Source organism: Symphalangus syndactylus, chromosome 3 (assembly GCF_028878055.3).
Source record: "Symphalangus syndactylus isolate Jambi chromosome 3, NHGRI_mSymSyn1-v2.1_pri, whole genome shotgun sequence".
In the NCBI taxonomy this organism is placed as follows: Eukaryota; Metazoa; Chordata; class Mammalia; order Primates; family Hylobatidae; genus Symphalangus; species Symphalangus syndactylus.
The window spans coordinates 59,944,028-59,967,568 of record NC_072425.2 but is presented as its reverse complement, the minus strand read 5'-3'; the positions used below and the strand labels follow the sequence as shown (position 1 = coordinate 59,967,568).

The 23,541-nt window shown below is 43.9% G+C and overlaps 1 protein-coding gene across 5 annotated transcripts in view; it reads right to left on the bottom strand.

Moving 5' to 3' along the window:
* The window catches only part of SLC28A3 (solute carrier family 28 member 3), a 111,460-nt gene that overhangs the window by 63,276 nt on the left and 24,643 nt on the right, over positions 1–23,541 (bottom strand). For 2 of the 5 annotated variants that reach the window (XM_063636938.1, XM_063636940.1), the window contains exon 1: positions 7,253–7,454. In XM_063636938.1, coding sequence (XP_063493008.1) covers positions 7,253–7,312 — 60 coding nt within the window. In that variant the 5' untranslated portion in view covers positions 7,313–7,454. Of the gene's footprint in view, positions 1–7,252; positions 7,459–23,541 lie in introns of those variants that run through there. The other 3 variants (XM_055272106.2, XM_055272107.2, XM_063636939.1) reach the window with 3 other exon arrangements.

Sequence of the window (23,541 nt, the reverse complement as noted above, 5' to 3'; positions counted from 1 at the left end):
TTAGGAACCAAAAGCGGGAGACAGCTTTGCATGACCCAGTTCCCAGCTTGACTTTTCCCTTTGGTTAAATGAGTTTAGGGTCCCAAAATTTAATTTCCTTTCATAGGCTTGTAACCAGAACATCTAAGGAACTCTTTCAAATAAAAATGGAAAAAAATCCAGTAGAGAAAATGGGCAAGAAAGTTGAGTAGGTATTTAAAAAGTTGGCATCTAACAACCAATAACAGGAAAATTTTAATTAAACTCAATGACATACTGCTGCACACCCACCAGAATGGTTGACATTAAAAGGTCAGCTGAATAATGATGAGAAATGGGAATAATCACTCTGCTGATAGGCATGTAAATTGGTAAAATCACTTAGGAAACCAATCTGACACTATGAGTAAAGTTGAAAGTATATGTTTATTCCAGTGGCCTAGCAATTCCATTCCTAAGTACAACCCCAGAATAAATTTGTTACAGATACTCCCCCTGGCATGGATAACAGTGTCCCTAGCTGCAATGTTTGTAGAAGCTTCAAAAAACCCAAACTTAATAACACAAGTGTCCACTAGCAGCAAAATGTGTCAGTTGTGGAATATTTACATGACAGAATCCTGTGTATTAATGAAATGGGATGAACTGCAGTTACACGCAACACCATGTGAATCTTAGAGAGCTGATGGCCAGGCATGGTGGCTCACGCCTGTAATCCCAACACTTTGGGAGGCCAAGGCGGGTGGATCACGTGAGGTCAGGAGTTTGAGACCAGCCTGGCCAACAGGGTGAAACCCTGTCTCTACTAAAAATACAAGCTGGGCCTGGTGGCTCATGCCTGTATTCCCAGCTACTCAGGAGGCTAAGGCAGGAGAATTGCTTGATCTGGGGAGGCACAGGTTGCAGTGAGCCAAGATCACGCCACTGCACTCTAGCCTGGGCAACAGAGCGAGACTCTGTCTCAAAAAAACAAACAAAAAAAAGTTTCGATATAAGCAAAGAATACATTTTGTGTGTTTCTATTATATAAAGTTCAAAACCAGGCAAAAATATTGCTTGGGGATTCATAATTAGAAGTTAAGGTATAAAGAAAAGCAAGGAAGTAATTGCCCCATATTTGGGTCAGTGGTCACCCCTGGTTGGGTTTACCCCAGGGAAGGGAGGCAGCAGTGATGAAATGTGTAGGGCTGGACCCTGAGGGACGACAATGTCCTGTTTCTTGACCTGAGTGACAGTTCGCCTTATAAGTTGTATATTTGTTTTTATGTACTTTTCTGTATGTCGTATTTCACAATGATTTTTTTTTTTTTTTTTACATAAAAACACCTCCCCGCAACTGCCTTTGCCTGCCCTAGGTCTTCCCCTTCCCCGCCCCTCCCTAGCACCACCACTGCGCCAGAAGAGTGTTCATTCTGCTACCATTTTTCCTAGCCTAACTCCCACTCATAACACAAACTTCTCCTCCTTCCCCAACCCTAGCGTCACCAGTAACCTCCTAGCTGGCAAGTCAAGTGAACTCGTGGCCTCATTCTATATACTCCTCTGTCCTGTCGGAGTCTTTTCTGTTGACTTGTGGTTCTACTTTCCCTTGACTTCTCCAGATCGCCCCTCTCCTGGTTCTGCTGCTCTTTCTCTCCCTGCAGCCCTCTGCTTCATTCTCTGACATCTCTAACTTCCCCACTCCTTAAGCGCTGCTGTTTCCCAGGCTTCCCTCACAGTGGTCTTATCCATGCTCGTGTCTATGCTAACAGCTCCCAAATGTGTGTCCTCTTCTGAGCTCCAGGTGAACGTATGCTACAAGCTTCCCACTTCATCTCCCCCTTCATGAAGATGCTTGGAGTCAACTTAATTTCAACCAATAGGCCTCAAAGAGAACTCACTCTCTTTTTCGCTCTAACTTTATTTCTAGATTTTCTACCTAAATAAAGCCTTGCCCTGGCTGGGCGAGGTGGCTCACACCTGTAATCCCAGCACTTTGGGAAACCCAGGAAGAGGTGGGAGGTTCACTTGAGGCCAGCCTGGGCAACACAGCAAGACCCTGTCTCTACAAATATAAAAAATAAGAAAACTTAGCCAGCTGTGGTAGTGTGTGCCTGTAGTCCCAGCTACTCAGGAGGCTGAGGTCGAAGGATCGCCTGAGCTCAGGAGTTCGAGGCTGCAATAAGCTATGATTGTGCCACTGCACTTCAGCGAGGGTGACAGAGTGAAGCCCCGTCTCTATTTAAAACAACAACAATAAATAAATAAAGGGAATCATTTCCAACTTGACATCCCAAGCTGGAAACATTGACTCCACACTCTCCTTAAGCTGCTCAGCATCAAAAGCTACTATTGTTATGTTCATACTATGTGTTCATACTATGTTCATACTATGTATGTGTATATATATATATATAAAATGTCCATTATACATATATAATATTAGCTTATTTAATTATTTCAACAATCCCAAGATAGGTACCATTATTATGCTATTTTACAGAGGAGAAAACAGAAATCTTCAGAGCCAGAGCAGCATTTAAGCCCTCATCTTTACTCCTGAATTTCATTGTGGAGGGGCCACCTCATCAGTATTAGTACCTCCATCCCAGTGTCTGCATCCACTGCCTTCAGCCTGGTTTGGATTATGACAGTAACTTCCCAATGGATGTCCCAGCCACACACAACTCTCTCTCCATTTCCAAGCACTTTCAATGGGGCCACCAAAGTAATATTAAAAAAAAAAAAAATCAGCCTGGCGTGGTGGCTCACACCTATAATCCCAGCACTTTGGAAGGCTGAAGCAGGCAGATCACTTGAGCTCAGGAGTTTGAGATCAGCCTGGGCAACATGGTGAAACCCCGTTTCTACAAAAAAAATACAAAAATTAGGTCATGCATGGTGGCTTATACCTGTAATCCCAGCACTTTGGGAGGCTGAGGCGGGCGGATCATTTGAGGTCAGGAGTTTGAGACCAGCCTGACCAACATTGTGAAACCCTGTCTCTACTAAAAATACAAAAAATTAGCCAGGTGTGGTGGCATATGCCTGTAAACTCAGCTACTCAGGAGGCTGAGACAGGAGAATTGCTTGAACCCAGGAGGTGGAGGTTGCAGTGAGCCAAGATCATGCCACTGCACTCCAGTCTGGGTGACAGGGTGAGACTTCATCTCTAAAACACAACACAAAACAAAACAAAACAAAAACTAGCCAAGTGTGGTGGCACATGTCTGTAGTCCTAGCTACTCGAGAGGCTGAGGTGGGAGGATTGCTTGAGCCTGGGAGGTCGAGGCTGCAGTGAGCTGAGATCATACCACAGCACTCCAGCATGGGTGACAGAGTGAGAACCTGTCTCAAAAAAAAATCACAATTTGACTGTGTAAATTCTGAGCGATTCCTTCTAAAATGCCTTAGCACATGCAGAGGCCACCTGACCTGATGCCAGCCTGCCCCATTTCCCTATACCATGTTCCCTTCCTCCATCCCAGGCTCATGTGCTCTTCTCCTTTAGGGCTCTGAATCTGTGTACAGATAGTTCTCTCTGCTTGCAGTGCTCCGCCCACTCCAACTCCTACTGTGACCTGACCATCCTTAAAGCCCTAATCAAATTCTCCCTCCTTTGGTGATGCTGTCATAGACTTCTCAGTTAGCTCAGCTCCAATCATATATTATTTACAATGCACTTGGTGCTGGCTGGGTGTTGTGGCTCATGACTGCAATCCCAGCACTTTGGGAGGCCAAGGCAGGAGGATTGCTTGAGGCCAGGGTTTCAGACCAGCTGTAGTAAGATAGCAAGACAAAATATAAAAAATAATAAATATAAGACTACAATGCACTTGATGCAAACCTCCGCCATTTTCCTTAATATCAATCATATTGTAATTGCATGTTTATTTCTGCCTGTCCTTCTCCTTGAGGGCAAGAAGAGCATATTATTCTTTCTTGAGTTGGTATCCCTTCTTAGAGGCGGCCATATCTAGGAGGCAGTTGATGAGTCTACTGAATAAATACATGCCTCCAGGAATTCTTGTTGAAAAGCAAGCATTGGAAGAAATAACCCAGTCATTGTTTTTAGGTGTGGGTGTTATTGGTATGATACTCTGCTGGGTTTGAGATGCCCTGCTTAGAACCTTGAGGCCTGGGGATGCTAGCCTGTGTGTGTGTGTGTGTGTATGCGTATGTGGGTGTGGGTGTTTGCTGTGGGTATGTGTGTGTGTGTATTTTGTCCTTTCAGCCAGTTATTTTTCCTGGACGGATGGGAACATCTTGCACAAAATCAAGAGCCAGTTTGTTGACTGTTTTAAGGCTTAAAAAATATTTTATAACAAAATAAGAAATCCTTAGATATTCCACATACATGCAATACTTATTAAATGCCAATCGGAACTTCCTTCATAAATAGCAAACGTCTTATTTGCAACTACTGTTGAATGAAGTCATTTCCATCCTCAGCCATATGAGAAATAAGTTACTTATTCATAGAAAACATTTAGAGGTACAATAAATGAGATTTGAAAAAAAAAAAACCCAAACATTCATTTCTATCATTGGTTACAAAATCCACTCTCATGTATGAAATATGCTCTGGCTGTGAAATCCTTTCTTGGACGTGAGATCATTTCTCTCTTATAACCCATATCACTGACTTTGTGCTCCTGTTTAACCTTTCCCACTGGAGTACTAGCTCCATGAAAACAGCAATTGGTGCTCACTTCTTTGAGGGACAGTCCGGATGACAGCCTGTCCAGGTAATCCATAGACATGCATAACCATTGCCCCTGCACCAGGTCTTACAGGCACAGGCTTTTGGGAACCCACATCAGCATTTCAAGCTGTGAAAGTAGTTCTACTTAGTAAAATTAGAACTTTGGTCTACCAAGGGCACTCTTAATATTTGAAGAAGAAAAATGAATTTCTAGAACAATTCACAGACTAGGACAAGGTGAGTAAGTAAGTATGCTAACTTCTTTGGAAGTCCTGGTGGCATGTTAATGCATATTTAATAATGCGAGTGAAGTAGCACATATTTTACAATCAATTAATTTTCCTTAAAGAAGATAATGTAGCAGGAGAGCTGAATGTCAAACAAGGTTAGACTTACACTTATTAACTTGGTAGGAGTTATGAAGCCTCTGATTCTCTTGAAAGACAAATTGTCTTCACTGTTTTGATTTTGAAATGCAGAAATTCAAATTTCAATCAATCCAATGAGTAAGGATGACAGGAAATTTTACAGAAGCAGGAGGAATCTTCCTTTCACTTTTCCTTCTTTTTACGGGGACAGGTGTAGGGGGATGTTTCCCCCTCAAAACAGCAGTTTTGCTAGAAGACAGTGAGGGATCACCACCGTTGTGTGCCCTCCTCCCTGGGAGCAGCCAGTTGCTGTGACATGGACCTTCTCTATTGCAGATATATTTTCTTGCTGCCATACATACTCTATCCCATTCCATCCCTTCCATTCTCTGGAATCAGAATGGGCCCATGCTTTATGCTTTTCCCCCTCACTTAGTCCTTAGAGAAGAGATCAGGATGTGCCACCCTCCAAATGCCCACATTTTGGCACAAGAATATTTTGAACTGAAGGCTATGAAAAAGAAAGCAGACACAGAAAGAGCTCTCTGTCCTCCCCCATCCCCCTATCTTCCTAAAAGCAGCACATTTATTGATATTTCCCTTGCACAGTTCTCCTGCTCCCTCGTACAAGGAAGAGAGCAACCCTTATCACCAAAGACACAGATGCCGCTGAGATAAATCTGCATGAACAAACCTCGATAAATTAACTCTCATCTTCCATTATTTCCATCTCCCACCCCCAGTTTATTGTCCCTAAAAGCATAACCCTCTTTTCCTCTGTCTAGTCATTTCATTATTTGCCGCCTTTTGTTATAATGGTATATAAGCTCCTGAGTCTATTAGGTTTTCCATTTCTTTTCTGTAAGGCTCATACGTGTGAGATTTTATTTTATTATTATTATTACTTTTTTGAGACTGAGTCTCCCTCTGTCAACCAGGCTGGAGTACAGTGGCACGATCTTGGCTCACTGCAGCCTCTGCCTCCCAGGTTCAAGTGATTCTCCTGCCTCAGCCTCCGGAGTAGCTGGGATTACAGGCATGCACTACCACGCCCGGCTAATTTTTGTATTTTTAGTAGACATGGGGTTTCACTATGTTGGCCAGGCTGGTCTCAAATTCCTGACCTCAAATGATCAGCCCGCCTCAGCCTCCCAAAGTGCTTGGATTACAGGCATGAGGCACCACTGCCAGCCATATATGAGATTTTAAGTACAAATAAAATTTGCGTGCCTTTTCTCCTGGTAATCTGTTTTGTGTCGGTTTAATTCACAGTCCTCAGGCACTCAACCTAAGAGGGTAGATAAAGTTGTTCCCTCTCCTACACTTGTGACCTATAAGTGGTAACCCGATGCCTACTCATGGAGATGGGCATCACTGTGACCATGGGACAGACGATCAAACTGGGGCTCTGGGAAGTTACAGGAATTTGTGGGTGCTGGAGTCTGGACTCCTGTCAAAGCCCTTTTACCTCCCTCTTTCCTTTCTTGGCTAGCACCTCAAAGTTTCGTTTTGACCATCTAGCAGACCATAAAGCCCAAGGGATTGTTGACACTTGCTGGCGCAGGCTTCCCATCATCTCCAGAGCGCCCATGCTGAGTGTCAGCTAAGGAAAGGACGCACACCTAAAAACAGCCCTGGAAATCCCCATCCCAGACCCAGTCAAAATAGCCTGGTGTTTCTGACAGGTCTCCTTCTATGCCTCTGCGGGCACCCAGCCTTGGGCTGAGCAGCATTAATCACTCAGTGAGTTTTGGTTGATGAAGTGAGACTGGTTTGCGTAATCCAGCTGCTCTGGGGCAGGTAGCGAGGCCATCTGACGGGGGCTCCAGGACTTGGCTTGAGTAAAAGGAACCCTGAGACACTACCCCAGCCAGGATCTAAATTTCCCCATTCTTCCCTTCTCACCAGTTCTTTGGAAAGGTGCCTGAAGATAAATAATGTACCCCTGCTGTGAGCCAGAAGGGAAAAAAGGCAAGAGAAGAAGGCTGTCTTGTTTCTAAGTGACCATAGGGATCACAACACATCGATTAAAAGAGACTTTTCAGGTTTGTCAACCCAGAAGAGCCCAAGAAGAAAAAATAATGGGCTTAAAGTGTGCCGTTAAAAATCTTATTGTCCTGATAATCTCCCTGTTTAGGTAAGAAACTTGCCAAGGGGCTAAGGAAAGGGCGGCTTTTCCACTGACGGCCTAAATTTAACGTAAGAGGAAAGCTCTGCTCACCTGGAAGCCCGTGTTGCTGTAGCCCTCAGCTCTGGGGGCTGCCGTACTCCTCAGCTCCATGCTCTTTTTGCTGCTGGCTGGCTCTGGTCTGGAGGTCCTTTGTACCTGGGAAAAAGCACCAGTTTCTGCTGATGTCAGAAAGCCACCCACTGTTATAGGGACCTGGGCACTGCTTGCTTCAGTTTGGAAACTTCTGCAATAATCTCCTGAATGACTAGGGCTGACACCTGGTTGGGGTGGGGCAGAGAGGCGGGCGGGTTGGCGGGGTGGAGGCATCTAGTGCTGGCCCGCCCACCTTATTAATCTTTTCCTTTATCCCCATTTTTGGCGTCCTATTTGCACTCCTGGGGAGAAAACTCTTGTGGTGCACAAAACAGAAAAGGACACTTTCTTTTTCTTTCTTTCTTTTTTTTTTTTTTTTTTTTTTTGCACTCCCAGGCTGGAGTGCAGTGACGCAATCTTGGTTCACTGCAACTGTGCCTCCCAGGTTCAAGCAATTCTCCTGCCTCAGCCTCCCAAGTAGCTGGGATTACAGGTGCATGCCACCACACCTGGCTGACTTTATTTTTAGTAGAGACAGGGTTTCACCATGTTGGTCTCAAACTCCTGACCTCAAGTGATCCACTTGCCTTGGCCTCCTAAATTGCTGGGATTACAGGCATGAGCCATCGTGCCCAGCCAGAAAAGGACACGTTCTCTATAGTGCTTAGTGAAATCCTCTGTTTTCCTGGGAAGATTGCTTGAGCCCAGGAGTTCAAGACAAGTCTGAGCAACATAGTGAGACCCCCATCTCTACCAAAAGAAAAAAAAAAAATTAGCCATGGGTGATTGCACATGTCTGTAGTCCCAGCTACTCAGGAGGCTGAGATAGGATAGCTTCAGCCCAGGAGGTCAAGGCTGCAGCAAGTCATGATTATGCCACTGCACTCCAGCCTGGGCAACAGAACACACACACACACACACACACACACACACACACACACACACACGAATCTACTTGTCTTGAACTCCTGGGCTCAAGCAATCTTCCCACCTGCCTTGGTTTCCAAAAGTGCTAGGATTACAGGCACTGTGTGTGCCTGGCCACAGGTGAATTTTAAAGGAAAAGAAGGAGTTTCTGAGTTGTGTACCAATTATTTACATTAAAAAAATGTAATCTATTGATTGGCTATACACTGCTATTTGTATCGTACATTCTAGGAACAGAAAGGCAGCCAGTCAGAAACAAAATGCCTTTAAAACAATTGCCCCTGGCCAGGCACGGTGGCTCACGCCTGTAATCCCAGCACTTTGGGAGGCCGAGGCAGGTGGATCATGAAGTCAGGAATTCGAGACCAGCCTGGCCAACATAGTGAAACCCTGTCTCTTCTAAAAACTACAAAAATTAGCCAGGCATGGTGGCACATGCCTGTAGTCCCAGCTACTTGGGGGCTGAGGCAGGAGAATTGTTTGAACCCAGGAGGCGGAGGTTGTGGTGAGTCGAGATCACACCACCGCACTCCAGCCTGGGTGACAGAGTGAGACTCTATCTCAAAAAAAACCCAAAAAACAGAAACAAAAAACAATTGCCCCTGGGCACAGGGTTGAGTGGTGACTAAAGTCCAACCCTCTGTTTCTCTGGGCCTGATAGATTTTGCATTGCTCACATAGCTCAGACTGTGTGAGTTATTTTTGTTTTCTCTTAATCCGTGACTGAGGCCCAGTCTCTCTGGGCCTAATAGATTTTGCATATCTCACATAGCTCAGACTGTGGGAGTTATTTTTCTTTTCTTGTTATCATGATACAGACTGTACAGTGTATACATAATATTTAAAGGCTGGCAGGAACCTGTGGTCTGGGTTCAAATCCTGGACTCTACCTCATAACTACAGCCAACCATAGCTTGAGGGTCACACCTAGCCTTCTACTGCTTTTATATGGCCCAAGAGCTAAGAATGGGTTTTAGATTTTTAAATGGTTGAAAAAAAATTAAAAGGAAGAATATTTCATGACACATTAAAGTTAAATGGAATTCAAACTTCAGTGTCTATAAATAAAGTTTTGTCAAAACAGAAACATGGCCATTGATTTATGTATTGTCTAAGGCTGCTATCATCCCATAAGGCCAGAATTGAGTAGCTGTGACGAATACCACACGGCTCAAAGACAAAATATCCACTACCTGGCTGACACCTGTAATCCCAACACTTTGGGAAGCCAAGGTGGGAGAATTGCTTGAGCCCAGGAGTTTGAGATCAGTCTGGGCAATGTAGGAAGGCCCCGTCTCTACAAAAAATACAACAATTAGCCAGGTGTGGTGTGATGGTACGTGCCTGTAGTCCCAGCTACTTGGGAGGCTGAGGTGGGAAGACTTACTGGCCATGAGAATTTGGGAAAGTAACTGAGTTCTCTGTATCTCAGATTCTTCCTCCATAAAATGGAGATAACAGTACCTGAGAACTAAGCTCTGATTTTTTATCTTGCCCAAATTATGATCTAAGTGGTCTGGGGAGTCATGCCCTACAAATCATAAATTCTCATCATTTGGGTTTTTTTTTTTTTTGGTCAGACGGAGTCTTGCTCTGTTGCCCAGGCTGGAGTGCAGTGGCAGATCTCGGCTCACTGCAACTTCTGACTTCCGGGTTCAAGTGATTCTACTGCCTCAGCCTCCCGAGTAGCTGAGACTACAGGCGTGTGCCACCATGGCTGGCTAAGTTTTACATTTTTAATAGAAATGGAGTTTCACCATGTTGGCCAGGCTGGTCTTGAACTCCTGATCTCAAGTGATCCACCTGCCTTGCCCTCCGAAAGTGCTAGGATTACAGGTGTGAGCCACCGCACCCGACCCAGATGGGTTTTATTTAACCCTATATATCATGACTTACTTTCCAACCTGACTCTGGCATAACATTATGAGACAAGGAAGAAAATAAAAATATTTTACCCCAAAACACATTTCTTTGCCATATTTTGAAAGGGAAATATTGTCATCCTTTGTCTCTAAGGGCAGCCACTATAAAACTTCAAAAGAACTTTGGTTTCCACAATCTTTATCTTAGCTTGAATATTCCCTTTCTATTAGTCCCAGGTCTTGAGACAAACTCAACCAATTGTCAACCAGAAAATGTTTAAATTCACCTATAGCCTGGAAGCCCAACCCCCTCCTCCCCTTGCTTTGAGTTGTCCTGCCTTTCTGGACCAAACCAATGTATTTCTTAAATGTATTTGATTGATGTCTCATCCCTTTTTAAAATGTATAAAACCAAGCTGTGCCCTGACCACCTTGGGCAAATGTTCTCAGGGCCTCCCAAGGGTTGTGTCATGGGCCATGGTCACTCATATTTGGCTCAGAATAAATATCTTCAAATATTTAACAGAGTTCAACTCTTTTCATCGACATACCCATTTAGAAACACTGCTGAGATGATAAAATAAGTTAATATACGCAGGGAATAGTACCTGACACATAATTCAACATCACTCAAATTTTATGATTTAGCTCTTTAGTGCTTCTTATTGATGAGACTTGGGGATTTTCATTAGTTCTTCCCCATCATTGCAATGTGCCATAAGTAGTAGTCATTGTGTTACCAAAGGCAAAAAAAAAAAAAGAAAAGAAATCCAAGTGGAAGTGAGCAAGAGAAGTACAGATAAATAGACAGCAAATATTTGGGAACCTTGAGAAATCGTTAGTTGGAAGAAACCAGTTGGTGCAACCTGATGTTAAAACCTTTGCCAACTCAAGACTCAATCTAGTTGAAGGTTATGGATGATCCTTACTTTCTGGAGCAAAAGACAGACATCTTCATCCTATCATTTAAAGCCTCTAATTGCAGAAACGTGACTCCAATGCAGATACTGCTTTAGGAACTTTTAAAAATGCAACGATGTGTTTTCTTCTCCTTGGCTGCAGACAAAATTCGAAAAGAATGCAACAACATTTGGGGGAGCATATCATTGTGCAAGCCACAACACTAGACAGTGTTGATTAAAAGATACAGTGACCTCCCTCGTGCATTCTCAACTGTATCTACCAGCAGGAAAAATTGACACCTAATTAGAGTAAATTGTATATACAACCATGATACTAAAATGCCAAAACAATGGTCATATCCAGAGAACTTGTAATTTAAAATTGTATGTATCTGAAGCCTATCTTTAAAGAGTTTTCAGAACCAGTAAAAATTCTGACTCCTTGCAGCACCAGAATTAGTTTGATTTACGGGGCTATCATTTAAAGTGGTAATACCTTGGTAGAAGCTATGGCTCATTTTGTCCAATTAGGAAATAGAAATTGTGATCAGAAAATGAGGTGAAAGGACTTTTCAGTTTTACAAGACTATATTTTAAACAATTCCCCAGTCATGCAGTCATTATTTGTGAGAAATAGCTTGTGCCAAGAACTAAAAAACTGTCTCTTAACTCCTCAGAATTATTTTCATTGCATTGTCACTCAAACTCAATTTTAGACTTTGAAACCATTGTGTAGCAACCAAATCACTAGACTTTTCAGTCAAATAATTCCTATACCCCATTCTGTTCTCTAAAACTCAGCTTATAAAAATTTGCAAACTCATGGATTATCTATGCACAAGCTCATTAAAGAAAACCAGAACACAAAAGTCCTCTATTTTTATTAAAATACGAAAGGAAAAATAAGTAATTACACGGCAATAGATTGTTTTTCTTGCCTTATGCATGCAGTTCTATAGTGAAGTCACTCTTGGTGATGGTATTTCCAAAAGGAGTAAAGTGAAAATTTGTAAAAATGGTGTATAATACTTGTCCTAAGGCCGGGCGCGGTGGCTCACGCTTGTAATCCCAGCACTTTGGGAGGCCGGGGCGGGCGGATCACGAGGTCAGGAGATCGAGACCACAGTGAAACCCCGTCTCCACTAAAAAAAATACAAAAAATTAGCCGGGCGTGGTGGCGGGCGCCTGTAGTCCCAGCTACTCGGAGAGGCTGAGGCAGGAGAATGGCGTGAACCCGGGAGGCGGAGCTTGCAGTGAGCCGAGATTGCGCCACTGCACTCCAGCCTGGGCGACAGAGCAAGACTCCGTCTCAAAAAAAAAAAAAAAAAAAAAAAAAAATACTTGTCCTATGTTGAGCATGATATGTTATATGTTCCAGACTCCTGCTGTCTTCCTCCCTGAAGAACATTTCATGTAGTGCAGATTAACCTTTGTCTATACAACTTGAAGTAGTTAAATAAATAAATCAAATAATATTAATGTTAATAATAAAAATGTAATCCTGGAAGGTTTATAAGGCTTAATCTAATTAACTGTCAATTGTTCAGATCATCCAAGAGGGGAAAAAGGAAAGCAATGAAAATGTGTATTTGACATAGGAAATGCTTCAGGATTTGTTTTTCAACAAAATTCTCCTTGCAGTTAGGTTTTTTCCCTGACATTTACACTATATACCAGGAATGGCCAGCCAGAGCACTTAACACAGCCAAAGACTGGCCATAGAATCTGCCCCATAGGTAACACCTGTCTGCAATTAAAGGATGATTTGGCTGTCTGTATCACTTTAGTGAGAATCTTGGGAAGGGCAGGGCACAGTGGTTCATGCCTGTAATCCTAGCATTTCGGGAGGTCAAGATGGGTGGATTACTTGAGGTAAGGAGTTCCAAGACCAGCCTGACCAACATGGTGAAATGCTGTCTCTACTGAAAATACAAAAAACTAGCCAGATGTGGTAGTGGGCACCTGTAATCCCATTTACTCAGGAGGCTGAGGCAGGAGAATAGCTTGAACCCAGGAGCATAGCTGCAGAATATCTTGAGCCCAGGAAGCAGAGGTTGCAGTGAGCTGAACTCACACCACTGCACTCCAGCCTGGGCAACAGAGCAAGACTCTGTCTAAAAAAAAAAAAAAAAAAAAGAAAAAAGACTATTAAAGAAGGGAAGAAGGGAAGAGAACTAGTGACTGTTGAATGCTGCAACATACCTTTAAGATACTTATATTGTTTCCATTTTATCCTCATAACAAGTCTTCACATGAGGTATTAATATCCCCATTTCACAGATGAAACACATGAAGCTCAGGGAGATAAAGTGGCTTTTCTAGCAACAAAACTTATAAGTGGCAAAGCCATAATTTGAGCCCATGCCTCTGAAACCTAGTCTTGTCAAGAGCCCAGTTCCGGAAAGAAATGAAACCCAGGGGAAGTACAACTGAATTAATACCTCAATATGCTCACTCTATTAGTGAGGAAAACAAACCACAAGCAAAGTATATGCAAAAAAGGCTAATAAAATGGTAGAAGGCTAATAATATGGGGTTGTCAGGAAAACAGAGTTTAATCCATCTGTGCACTTTGAAATCCTCAAAAAGTGTGCCAGGGCTTAGGTGAGGGGAATTCCTGAGAAGGCACAGGTGTTGGGCTGCCATATTGATTCCACCGGAAATGAATGCATAGAACTGAAAGCTATAGAAGGGCAGGAATTGTACCCATCTTAGTCTCTGCTCTCTCCCGGTGCTTAGCATAGTGCTTGGAACAGCGTCAGCTCAAGGCTGAATAGATTGTTCACTGACCAAAGGTACACAAAGGAAGACAATTGAAATCCCTACATTCCCATGTGTCCCAGGGAATATGTGTGAGTTCAAAAATGAGTTTCTAGGGAGCACAAGTTTGCATTGGTCAGCTCTCCCCAAGAGCCAACACTAGGACCAGGAGAAGATAAGTAAAGAGCCCAGGGTGCGAAATTTAAGGGGGCACTTTCTGGACCAAGTGCAGGGTTGGCACCTGAAAATAAATTCCTCCTTAAATTTTGCATCATAAGCACCTTGCCTAGCTCACCCTATTCCTGGCCTGGAAAGAATAATCTGTGGGCTTGTTTTAGATGAGCGTAACATAACTGTCAAGAATGCAGGTTCAGGCCGGACATAGTAGCTCACACCTGTAGTTGCAGCTACTTGGGAAGCTGAAGCAGGAAAATCACTTGAACCTGGGAGGTGGGGGTTGCAGTGAGCGAGATCACAACACTGCACTCCAGCCTGAGTGACAGAGCAAGACTCCATCTCAAAAAAAAAAAAAAAAAAAAAAAAATGCAGGCTCTGAACTTAGATTAGCTTCCAATTCAGGCTTTACTTCTACACTCACTAGCTGCAAGCTTGGGCTAGTTACCAGTAACCCCTGTAATCATCTACTGCTGCCTGCAAAATGAGGTTTATGTTTACAGCTATCTCATGGGTCTGTCATGAGGATAAACTGAGGTGCCACAAGAAGAGTGTCTAGCATCATGTAGTAAGCATCTGCTGTGCATTGAATATGTCCCCCAAAGTCCATATGTTAGAATCTTTATCACTGCCGGGCGCGGTGGCTCACGCCTGTAATCCCAGCACTTTGGGAGGCCGAGGCGGGCGGATCACGAGGTCAGGAGATCGAGACCATCCTGGCTAACACGGTGAAACCCCGTCTCTACTAAAAATACAAAAAAAAAAAAAATTAGCCGGGCGAGGTGGCAGGCGCCTGTAGTCCCAGCTACAAGGGAGGCTGAGGCAGGAGAATGGCGTGAACCCCGGGGGGCGGAGCCTGCAGTGAGCCGAGATCGCGCCACTGCACTCCAGCCTGGGTGAAAGAGCGAGACTCCGTCTCAAAAAAAAAAAAAAAAAAAAAAAAAAAATGGAATCTTTATCACTGATGTGACAGTATAAACAGGTAGGATCTTTAAGAGGTGATTAGGTCATGACAGCTCTGCCCTCATAAATGGATTAATGTGATTATCTGAGGAGTGGGTTAGTTATCCCAAGAGTGGTTTCCTGATAAAAAGGATGAGTTTCTCCTAATTTCTCTCTCTCTCCTGTGCTCACTTGCCTTTCCACCACGTTATGATGCAGCACAAAGGCCCTCTCCAGCAGCTAGTGCCATGCTCTTGGACTTCCTAGTCTCCAGAACTGTGAGCTAAATAAACTTGTATTTTTTTTTTTTTTTTTTTTTTGAGATGGAGTTTCACTCTTGTTGCCCAGGCTGGAGTACAGTGGGGTGATCTCTGCTCACTGCAACCTCTGCCTCTCAGGTGTCTCACGTGTCCGTGTGAAGAGACCACCAAACAGGCTTTGTGTGAGCAACGAGGCTGTTTATTTCACCTGGGTGCAGGCAGGCTGAGTCCAAAAAAGGAGTCAGCAAAGGGTGGTGGGATTATCATTGGTTCTTACAGGTTTTGGGATAGGTGGTGGAGTTAAGAGCAATGTTTTGGGGGCAGAAACAAATCACAATGGTGGAATGTCATCAGTTAAGGCTATTTTCACTTTTGTGGATCTTCAGTTGCTTCAGGCCATCTGGATGTATACGTGCAGGTCCCTGGGGATATGATGGCTTAGCTTGGGCTCAGAGGCCTGATATTCCTGTCTTTTTATATTAATAAGAAAAATAAAACAAAATAGTGGTAAAGCATTGGGGCGGTGAAAATTTTTGGGGGTGGTATGGAGAGATAATGGGCGATGTTCCTCAGGGCTGCTTCAAGCGGGATTAGGGGTGACATGGGAACCTAGAGTGTGAGAGATTAAGCTGAACAAAGATTTTGTAGTAAGGGGTGATATTGTGGGATTGTTAGAAGGAGCATTTGTCATATAGAATTATTGGTGATGGCCTGGATGTGGTTTTGTATGAATTGAGAAACTAAATGAAAGGCACAAGGTCCGAACAAAAGGAGAAAAATAGGTATTAAAGGACTAAGACTCTGTCTCAAAAAAAAAAAAAAAAAAGGACTAAGAATTGGGAGTACCCAGGACGTCCAATTAGAGAGTGTCCAAGGGGGTTCAACGTTATTGTTTGCTTGGTTGGCGAGTTTTTAGGCTCTATCTTTGAGTTTTTTTTTTTTTTAATGTTGTCATAAACCAGGCCAGATTGATTTAGGGAAAAACAGCACTCTTCATTTAAAAACATACAGAGTCCCCCCCCACCACCTTTTTTTTTTTAGCAGTGAGTAAGTCGAGGCCTCAGCGATTTTGGAGGAAAGAGAAATGCAAAGCCAGCAATTGTTTGCTAAAGAAGGATTAGAAATGGCTAGGAGAGAGTGACTGAGATTGATAGTGTGGTGGAGAAGTAGTAGAATAGCAGATGGAACTCTGAGAAGTGATTTCCTTAAGGACAGATTTCCATGATGGAAAGGAAATGAGAAGTTCTAAGAGGCGGGCTAGTGGCTTGTAACCTACAGGGTAGAGGTTATGAAATGACGACAGAATAGAATGGGCCTGTGAGACTGGAAGGAGATACTTTCTTTGGTCCAAGAACCATTTGCCTTGTGTGGGAAGAGATAGGTGGAAGTTTCAGTGAGGGAGTAGGTGGGAGTGGCCAGATGAGAAGGAGAAAAACTGCCTTGAGGGATAGAAGTTGGAATGCAAGCTGCTTTTTTAGCTGTCTTATCAGCATAAGCATTATCCTGAGCGATGGGATCTGAAACCTTTTGATGGCCTTTGCAGTGTATGACTCCAGCTTCCTTTGGAAGTAAAGCGGCCTGGAGAAGAGTTTTTATTAAAGAGGCATTAATGATGGAGGACCCTTCCGTAGTGAGGAAACCTTTCAGCCCATAAAACAGCATGGTGGTGCAGGATATGGGGTCAGTATAAATATTGACGCATAGTCCCTTTGCAAGAGTGAGGGCCCGAGTTAAGGCAATGAGTTCGGCTTGCTGAGAGGTAGCAGAGGGGGGCAGAGTGGTAGCCTCAATGATAGATGTGGAAGACACTATAAGCATAGCCTGCCTTTCCTGGTGAGTGGCAATTAGGCGTGGTGGAACTGCCATCAATAAACCAAGTGTGATCAGGGTGAGGAACAGGAAAGAAGGAAACATGGGGAAATGGAGTGAATGTCAGGTGGATCAGAGAGATACAGTCATGGGGGTCGGGTGTGGTAGCAGAAATAATGTGGGAGGCCCGGACTTCAATCCGGGAACAATGGTAATTGTGGGAGACTCAACAAAGAGTGAGTACAGCTGAAGGAGCCGGGGAACAGAAAGTATATGCGTCAAGTGTGAGGAGGAAAATAGATTTTGGAAGTTATAAGAACTATAGAGAGTGAGTTGGGCATAATTTGTGATTTTAAGGGCCTCTAAAAGTATTAGGGCAGCGGCAGATGCCGCACACAGACATGAGGGTCCAGCCTAAAACAGTAAGGTCAAGTTGTTTGGATAAAAAGGCTACAGGGCACAGTCCCGGCTCTTGTGTAAGAATTCCGACCACACAGCCCTGCACTTTGGCTGTGTGTAATGAAAAGGGTTGGGATGAGTTAGGTAGAGCTAGTGTGGGGGCAGCTTCTAGGGCTGTTTTTTAAGGAACAGGAAGAGGAGTGGCGAACGGATTTAGGATCTATGGGGTCAGCTAGGTTTGGTTTTGTGAGTTTATATAATGGTTTTGTTAGGATGGCAAACCCAGGTGTCTAAAGGCGAAAGTATCCTACCATGCCCAGGAAGGAAAGGAGTTGTTGTTTTGTAAAAGGGGTTGGGGTTTCGGAGATTAGCCAGACATGATCAGCAGGGAGAGTACGTGTGTTTTCATGAAGAATTATGTCAAGATAAGTAACAGATGGGGAAGAAATTTGGGCTTGACTGAAGTAATGGGGGCTGTCTGTGAAGTCTTGCGGCAGTACAGCCCAGGTAATTTGCTGAGGCTGATGGGTGTCAGGGACAGTCAAAGTGAAAGCAAAGAGAGGCTGGGATGAAGGGTGCAAGGAATAGTAAAGAAAGCATGTTTGAGATCCAGAACAGAATAATGGGTTGTGGAGGGAGGTATTGAGGATAGGAGAGTATATGGGTTTGGCACCACAGGGTGGATAGGCAAAACAATTTGGTTGATAAGGCACAGATCCTGAACTAACCTGTAAGGCTTGTCTGGTTTTAGGACAGGTAAAATGGGGGAATTGTAAGGGGAGTTTATAGGCTTTAACAGGCCATGCTGGAGCAGGCGAGTGATAACAGGCTGTAATCCTTTTAAAGCGTGCTGCGGGATGGGATATTGGCATTGAGCACGGTAAGGGTGATTAGGTTTTAATGAGATGGTGAGGGGTGCATGATCGGTCACCAAGGAGGGAGTAGAGGTATCCTGTACTTGTGGGTTAAGGTGGGGAGATGCAAGGGGAGGATGTGAAGGAGGCTTTGAACTGGGGGAAAAGGCGGCAATGAGGTATGGCTCTAGCCCAGGAATAGTCAGGGAAGTAGATAATTTAGTTAAAATGTCTCGACCTAATAAGGGAGCTGGGCAGGTGGGGATACTAAAAAGGAGTGCATAAAAGAATGTCCAAGTTGGCACCAGAGTTGGGGAGTTTTAAGAGGTTTAGAAACCTGGCCGTCACTACCCACAAGAGTTATGGAGGCAAGGGAAACAGGCCCTTGAAAATAAGGTAATGTGGAGTGAGTAGACTCCATATTGATTAAGAAGGGGACGGACTTACCCTCCACTGTAAGAGTTACCCGAAGCTTGACGTCTGTGATGGTCCAGGGGGCTTCTGAGGCGATAGGGCAGCGTCAGTCTTCAGCCGCTAAGCCGAGAAGATCTGGGAAGGAGTCGATCAGAGCCTTGGGCCAGTTGGACAGTCCAATTTCCAGTGGGGTCCCACACAAATGGGACATGGCTTAGGAGGAATCCCGGGCTGTGGGCATTCCTTGGCCCAGTGGCCAGATTTCTGGCACTTGTAGCAAGCTCCTGGGGGAGGAGGTTCTGGAGGAACCCCTGGCAGCTGCGGTTCAGGTGTTTGGAGTTCTTGTGTGCTGGAGATGTGGCTGGGGTTTGTCTCACAGTGGAGGCAAGGAACTGCAACTCATAAATACCTCGCTACTTGGCTACCTGTACTCTATTACTGTACACCTTGAAGCCGAGGTTAAGTCCTGTTGTCGGGTTTGCAGGCCAGAATCTAATTTTTGGAGCTTTTTCTAATGTCGGGAGCAGATTGGTTAATGAAATGCATATTGAGAATAAGATGGCTTTCTGACCTTTCAGGGTCTAGGGCTGTAAAGCGTCTCAGGGTTGCTGCCAAATGAGCCATGAACGGGGCTGGGTTTTTATATTTGATGAAAAAGAGCCTCAGCACTAACTGATTTGGGAGAGGTCAGATAAAAAGCATTAACCTTGACTATGCCTTTAGCTCCTGGGCAGGTGGGGGAGGGCTAATCTCAGAACGAAACTGAGCCAGACCAGGTGTGAGGAGGGGAGGTGATAGAAGGATTATAGGGTGGGGGAGCAGAGGCTGAGGAAGAATTGGAACCTGGCTTGGCCTGGCGAGGAGCAGCCTGGGGAGAAGGGGAGAGGTCAGATGAGTCCGTAGAAAAGAAGGATTCAAAGGACTCAGAGCTTGGGATGGAGACTGAAAGAACAGACAGGAGAGAAAGAAGAAAGATTTGGGACGAGTCTCACTGTGAGCAGAGACTAGGGAGGGACCAATGTGTAAAGAATGTCTGGACGTCAGGCACCTCAGACCATTTGCCCATTTTTCGACAAAAATTATCTAGATTTTGTAGGACAGACAAATCGAAAGTGCCATTCTCTGGCCACTTGGAACTACTGTCGAGTTTCTATTGGGGCCAAGCGGTATTGCAGAATAAAATAAGATGCTTAGATTTTAGGTCAGGCGAGAGTTGAAGAGGTTTTAAGTTCTTGAGAACACAGGCTTAGGGAGAAGAAGGAGGAATGGAGGGTGGAAGGTTGCCCATAGTGAAGGAGGCAAGTTTAAAGAGAAGGGTAGAGACATAGAGAAGGGGGGTGGGGAGCAGCCCTGGGCTGCAACGTGGATGAGCAGCCAAAACAGGCGTCCCCACAATTGACTTGCCACCAAGGGAACGTGGGTGAATGACCAAGGCAGTTGTCCCCACGGAGATCAGACACCAATGGAACGTGGGTGAATAATCAGAGAGGCGTCCCCGCAATGATTAAACACCAGGGGAAGGCTGCCTTCCCGAGTCCGTGACCGGGGCCGGAGTTTTGGGTCCACGGATAAAATGTGTCTCCTTTGTCTCTACCAGAAAATAAAAGGAATTGAAATTAAGAGAAGGGAGAGATTGAAGGGTGGCGCCAAGATTGAAAGGAGAAAGAGATTGAGGGATAGTGAGAGAGGTTGGAGAGGAGAGTAAAAGGAGTCCGCTTACCCGATTTAAAATTGGTGAGATGTTCCTTGGGCTGGTTGGTCTGAGGACCCGAGGTGGATCTCTTTATGCAGTGAGGGTGAGGACAGGGGACTGGTCTCCTGAAGGAGTCCTGCTGACCCAGGTCTTCGGCACCAAGTGTCTCATGAGTCCGTGTGAAGAGACCACCAAACAGGCTTTGTGTGAGCAACAAGGCTGTTTATTTCACCTGGGTGCAGGCGGGCTGAGTCCAAAAAAGGAGTCAGCAAAGGGTGGTGGGATTATCATTGGTTCTTACAGGTTTTGGGATAGGTGGTGGAGTTTAGAGCAATGTTTTGGGGGCAGAAACAAATCACAATGGTGGAATGTCATCAGTTAAGGCTATTTTCACTTTTGTGGGATCTTCAGTTGCTTCAGGCCATCTGGATGTATACGTGCAGGTCCCTGGGGATATGATAGCTTAGCTTGGGCTCAGAGGCCTGACACCGGGTTCAAGGGATCCTTCTGCTTCAGCCTCCTGAGTAGCTGGGATTACAGGCGCCTGCTACCACGCCTGGCTAATTTTTGTATTTTTGGTAGAGATGGGGTTTCACCATGTTGGCCAAGCTGGTCTTGAACTCCTGACCTCAAGTGATCTGTCCGCATTGGCCTCCCAAAATGTTGGGATTACAGGCATCAGCCACCACGTCCGGCTTACTTGTTTTTTATAAATTACCCATTATATAGAATTCTGTTATGACAGCAGAAAACAGACTAAGACAGCATCCATACACTCACGGGTCCGTGGGAAACCTGTCAGTAGCCAGTCTTTTGAAAACCTTGAGTTGAGCCTCTAGGGCTCTGTCAGTGTTCAGTAGGGTAAGTATGTTACCATTACATGTGGTTGAATGAGGTTCACGAAGGGAGCAAAGAACAAACATTGATAAGGGTTATAGGAATGGCAACATGCAACTTATGGATAAACAAGAATCTTCCAGGAAGTGCATTCTTGAGTCTGGAAGATTTCCAGAGATGACAATCTTTCTTAATAACACAGCCATGTGTTACTTAACAATGGGGATACATTCTGAGAAATGTGTCCTTAGGCAGTTTTTTCATCGTGCAAACATCACAGAGTGTATTTACACAAATGCAGACGGTATAGCCTACAACACACCTAGGTTATATGGTATAGCCTATTGCTCCTAGACTACAAACCTGTACAGCATGTTACTGTGCTGAATACTGTAGGCAATTATAACAAAATGGGAAGTATTTGTGTATTTAAATATATCTAAACATAGAAAAGGTATAGTAAAAAATATGGTAGGCCCAGCACAGTGGCTCATGCCTGTAATCCCAGCAAATTTGGGAGACCAAGGCAGGTGGATCACCTGAGATCTGGAGTTCAAGACCAACCTGACTAACTTGGTAAAACCCCGTCTCTACTAAAAATACAAAAATTAGCTGGGTGTGGTGGTGCATGCCTGTAATCCCAGCTATCGGGAGGCTGAGGCAGGAGAATAGCTTGAACCAGGAGGCAGAGGTTGCAGTGAGCCAAGATCGCATCATTGCACTCCAGCCTGGGCAACAAGAGTGAAACCAGGTCTCAAAAATATATAAATAAATAAATAGGTATAACAATAAAAAATGAAAAATAATAAATAAATAAATAATGGTACATCTCTATACGGCACTTACCATGGATGGAACTTACAGGACTAGGCTCTAGGTGAGTCAGTGAGTTAGTGGTGAGTTAATGTTAAGGCCTAGGGCATTACTGTTCAATAATGTAGACTTTATATAAACATTATACACTTAGGTTACATCAAATTTATTTAAAATTTTTCTTTAGTCAATGAGAAATTAATCTTAGCTCACCATAACTTTTTTTTGAGACAGTCTCTCTCTGTCACCCAGGCTGGAGTGCAGTGGCGTGATCTTGGCTCACTGCAACCTCCACCTCCCTGGGTTCAAGCAATTCTCGTGCCTCAGCCTCCCAGGTAGCTGTGACTACAGGCACACACCACCACGTCTGGCTGATTTTTGTATTTTTAGTAGAGGTGGTTTCACCCTCTTGGCCAGGCTGGTATATCCTGACCTCAAGTGATCCTCCTGCCTCAGCCTCCCGAAGTGCTGGGATTACAGGTGTGAGCAACGGTGCCCAGTCAACTTTTTATTTTACAAATGTTCTCATTTTTAAAATTTCTTGACTCTTGTCATAAAACCTAGCTTAAAATGCAAATGCAAATACATTGTATGTCTATACAAAAATATTTTCTTTATAGTCTTATTCTATTAGCATATATATAACTTTTTAAACTTCTTTGCTAAAAACTACAGCATAAACACCCACATATTAGTCTAGGCCTACACAGGGTCAGGATCATCAAGATGTCACTACATGATAAAATTTTTTCAGCTCCATTATAATCTTATGAGACTACCATTGTATATGAGGTCTCTTGTTGACTAAAATGTTTCAAGGTACGTGACTGTATTAGTATCTGCCTGCAATGTTCAGAGAAAACGACAACAGAGGCTGGGTGCAGTGGCTCATGCCTATAATCCCAGCACTTTGTGAGGCAGAGATGGGCTGATTGCTTGAGCCCAGGAGTCTGAGACCAGCCTGGGCAACATGGTAAAACCCCAAATCTCAAAAAATGCAAAATATTAGTTGGGCATGGTGGCGTGCGCCTGTAGTACCAGCTACTCAGGAGGCTGAGGTGAGAGGATCACCTGAGCCCCAGGAGGTCAAGGCTGCAGTGAGTTGTGATTGCACCACTGCACTCCAGCCTGGATGACAGAGTGAGACTCCATCTCAAAAAATAAAAATAAAAATAAAAAATTTTAAAAAAAGACAATGTAGGGACAATTGGCGAAAGTTGAATTTGGCAAAAGTAATGTATCAATGTTAAATTTCCTGATCTTGATAACTGTATTGTGGTTATGTAAGAAAATGTCCTTAGGAAATACACATTAGAGTATTTAGGAATAAACGGATATAATGTCTGTGATTTTACTCCCAAAGGGTTCAGGAAAAAAAAAACAAAACATGTAAATGTATATGAGTATGAGAGAGAACGAATAAAGCAAATGAGGCATGACATTAATGGTGAAACTGTAATGAGAGTTTTTTGCATTATTCTTGGATCTTTTCTATAAATTTAACATTATATGAAAACAAAAAGTTAGAAAAAGAGATGCTGTTTGAATTATTCATGTATGTAAATATATACATTTAGCATTTTTAAAATAAGTTATGTATG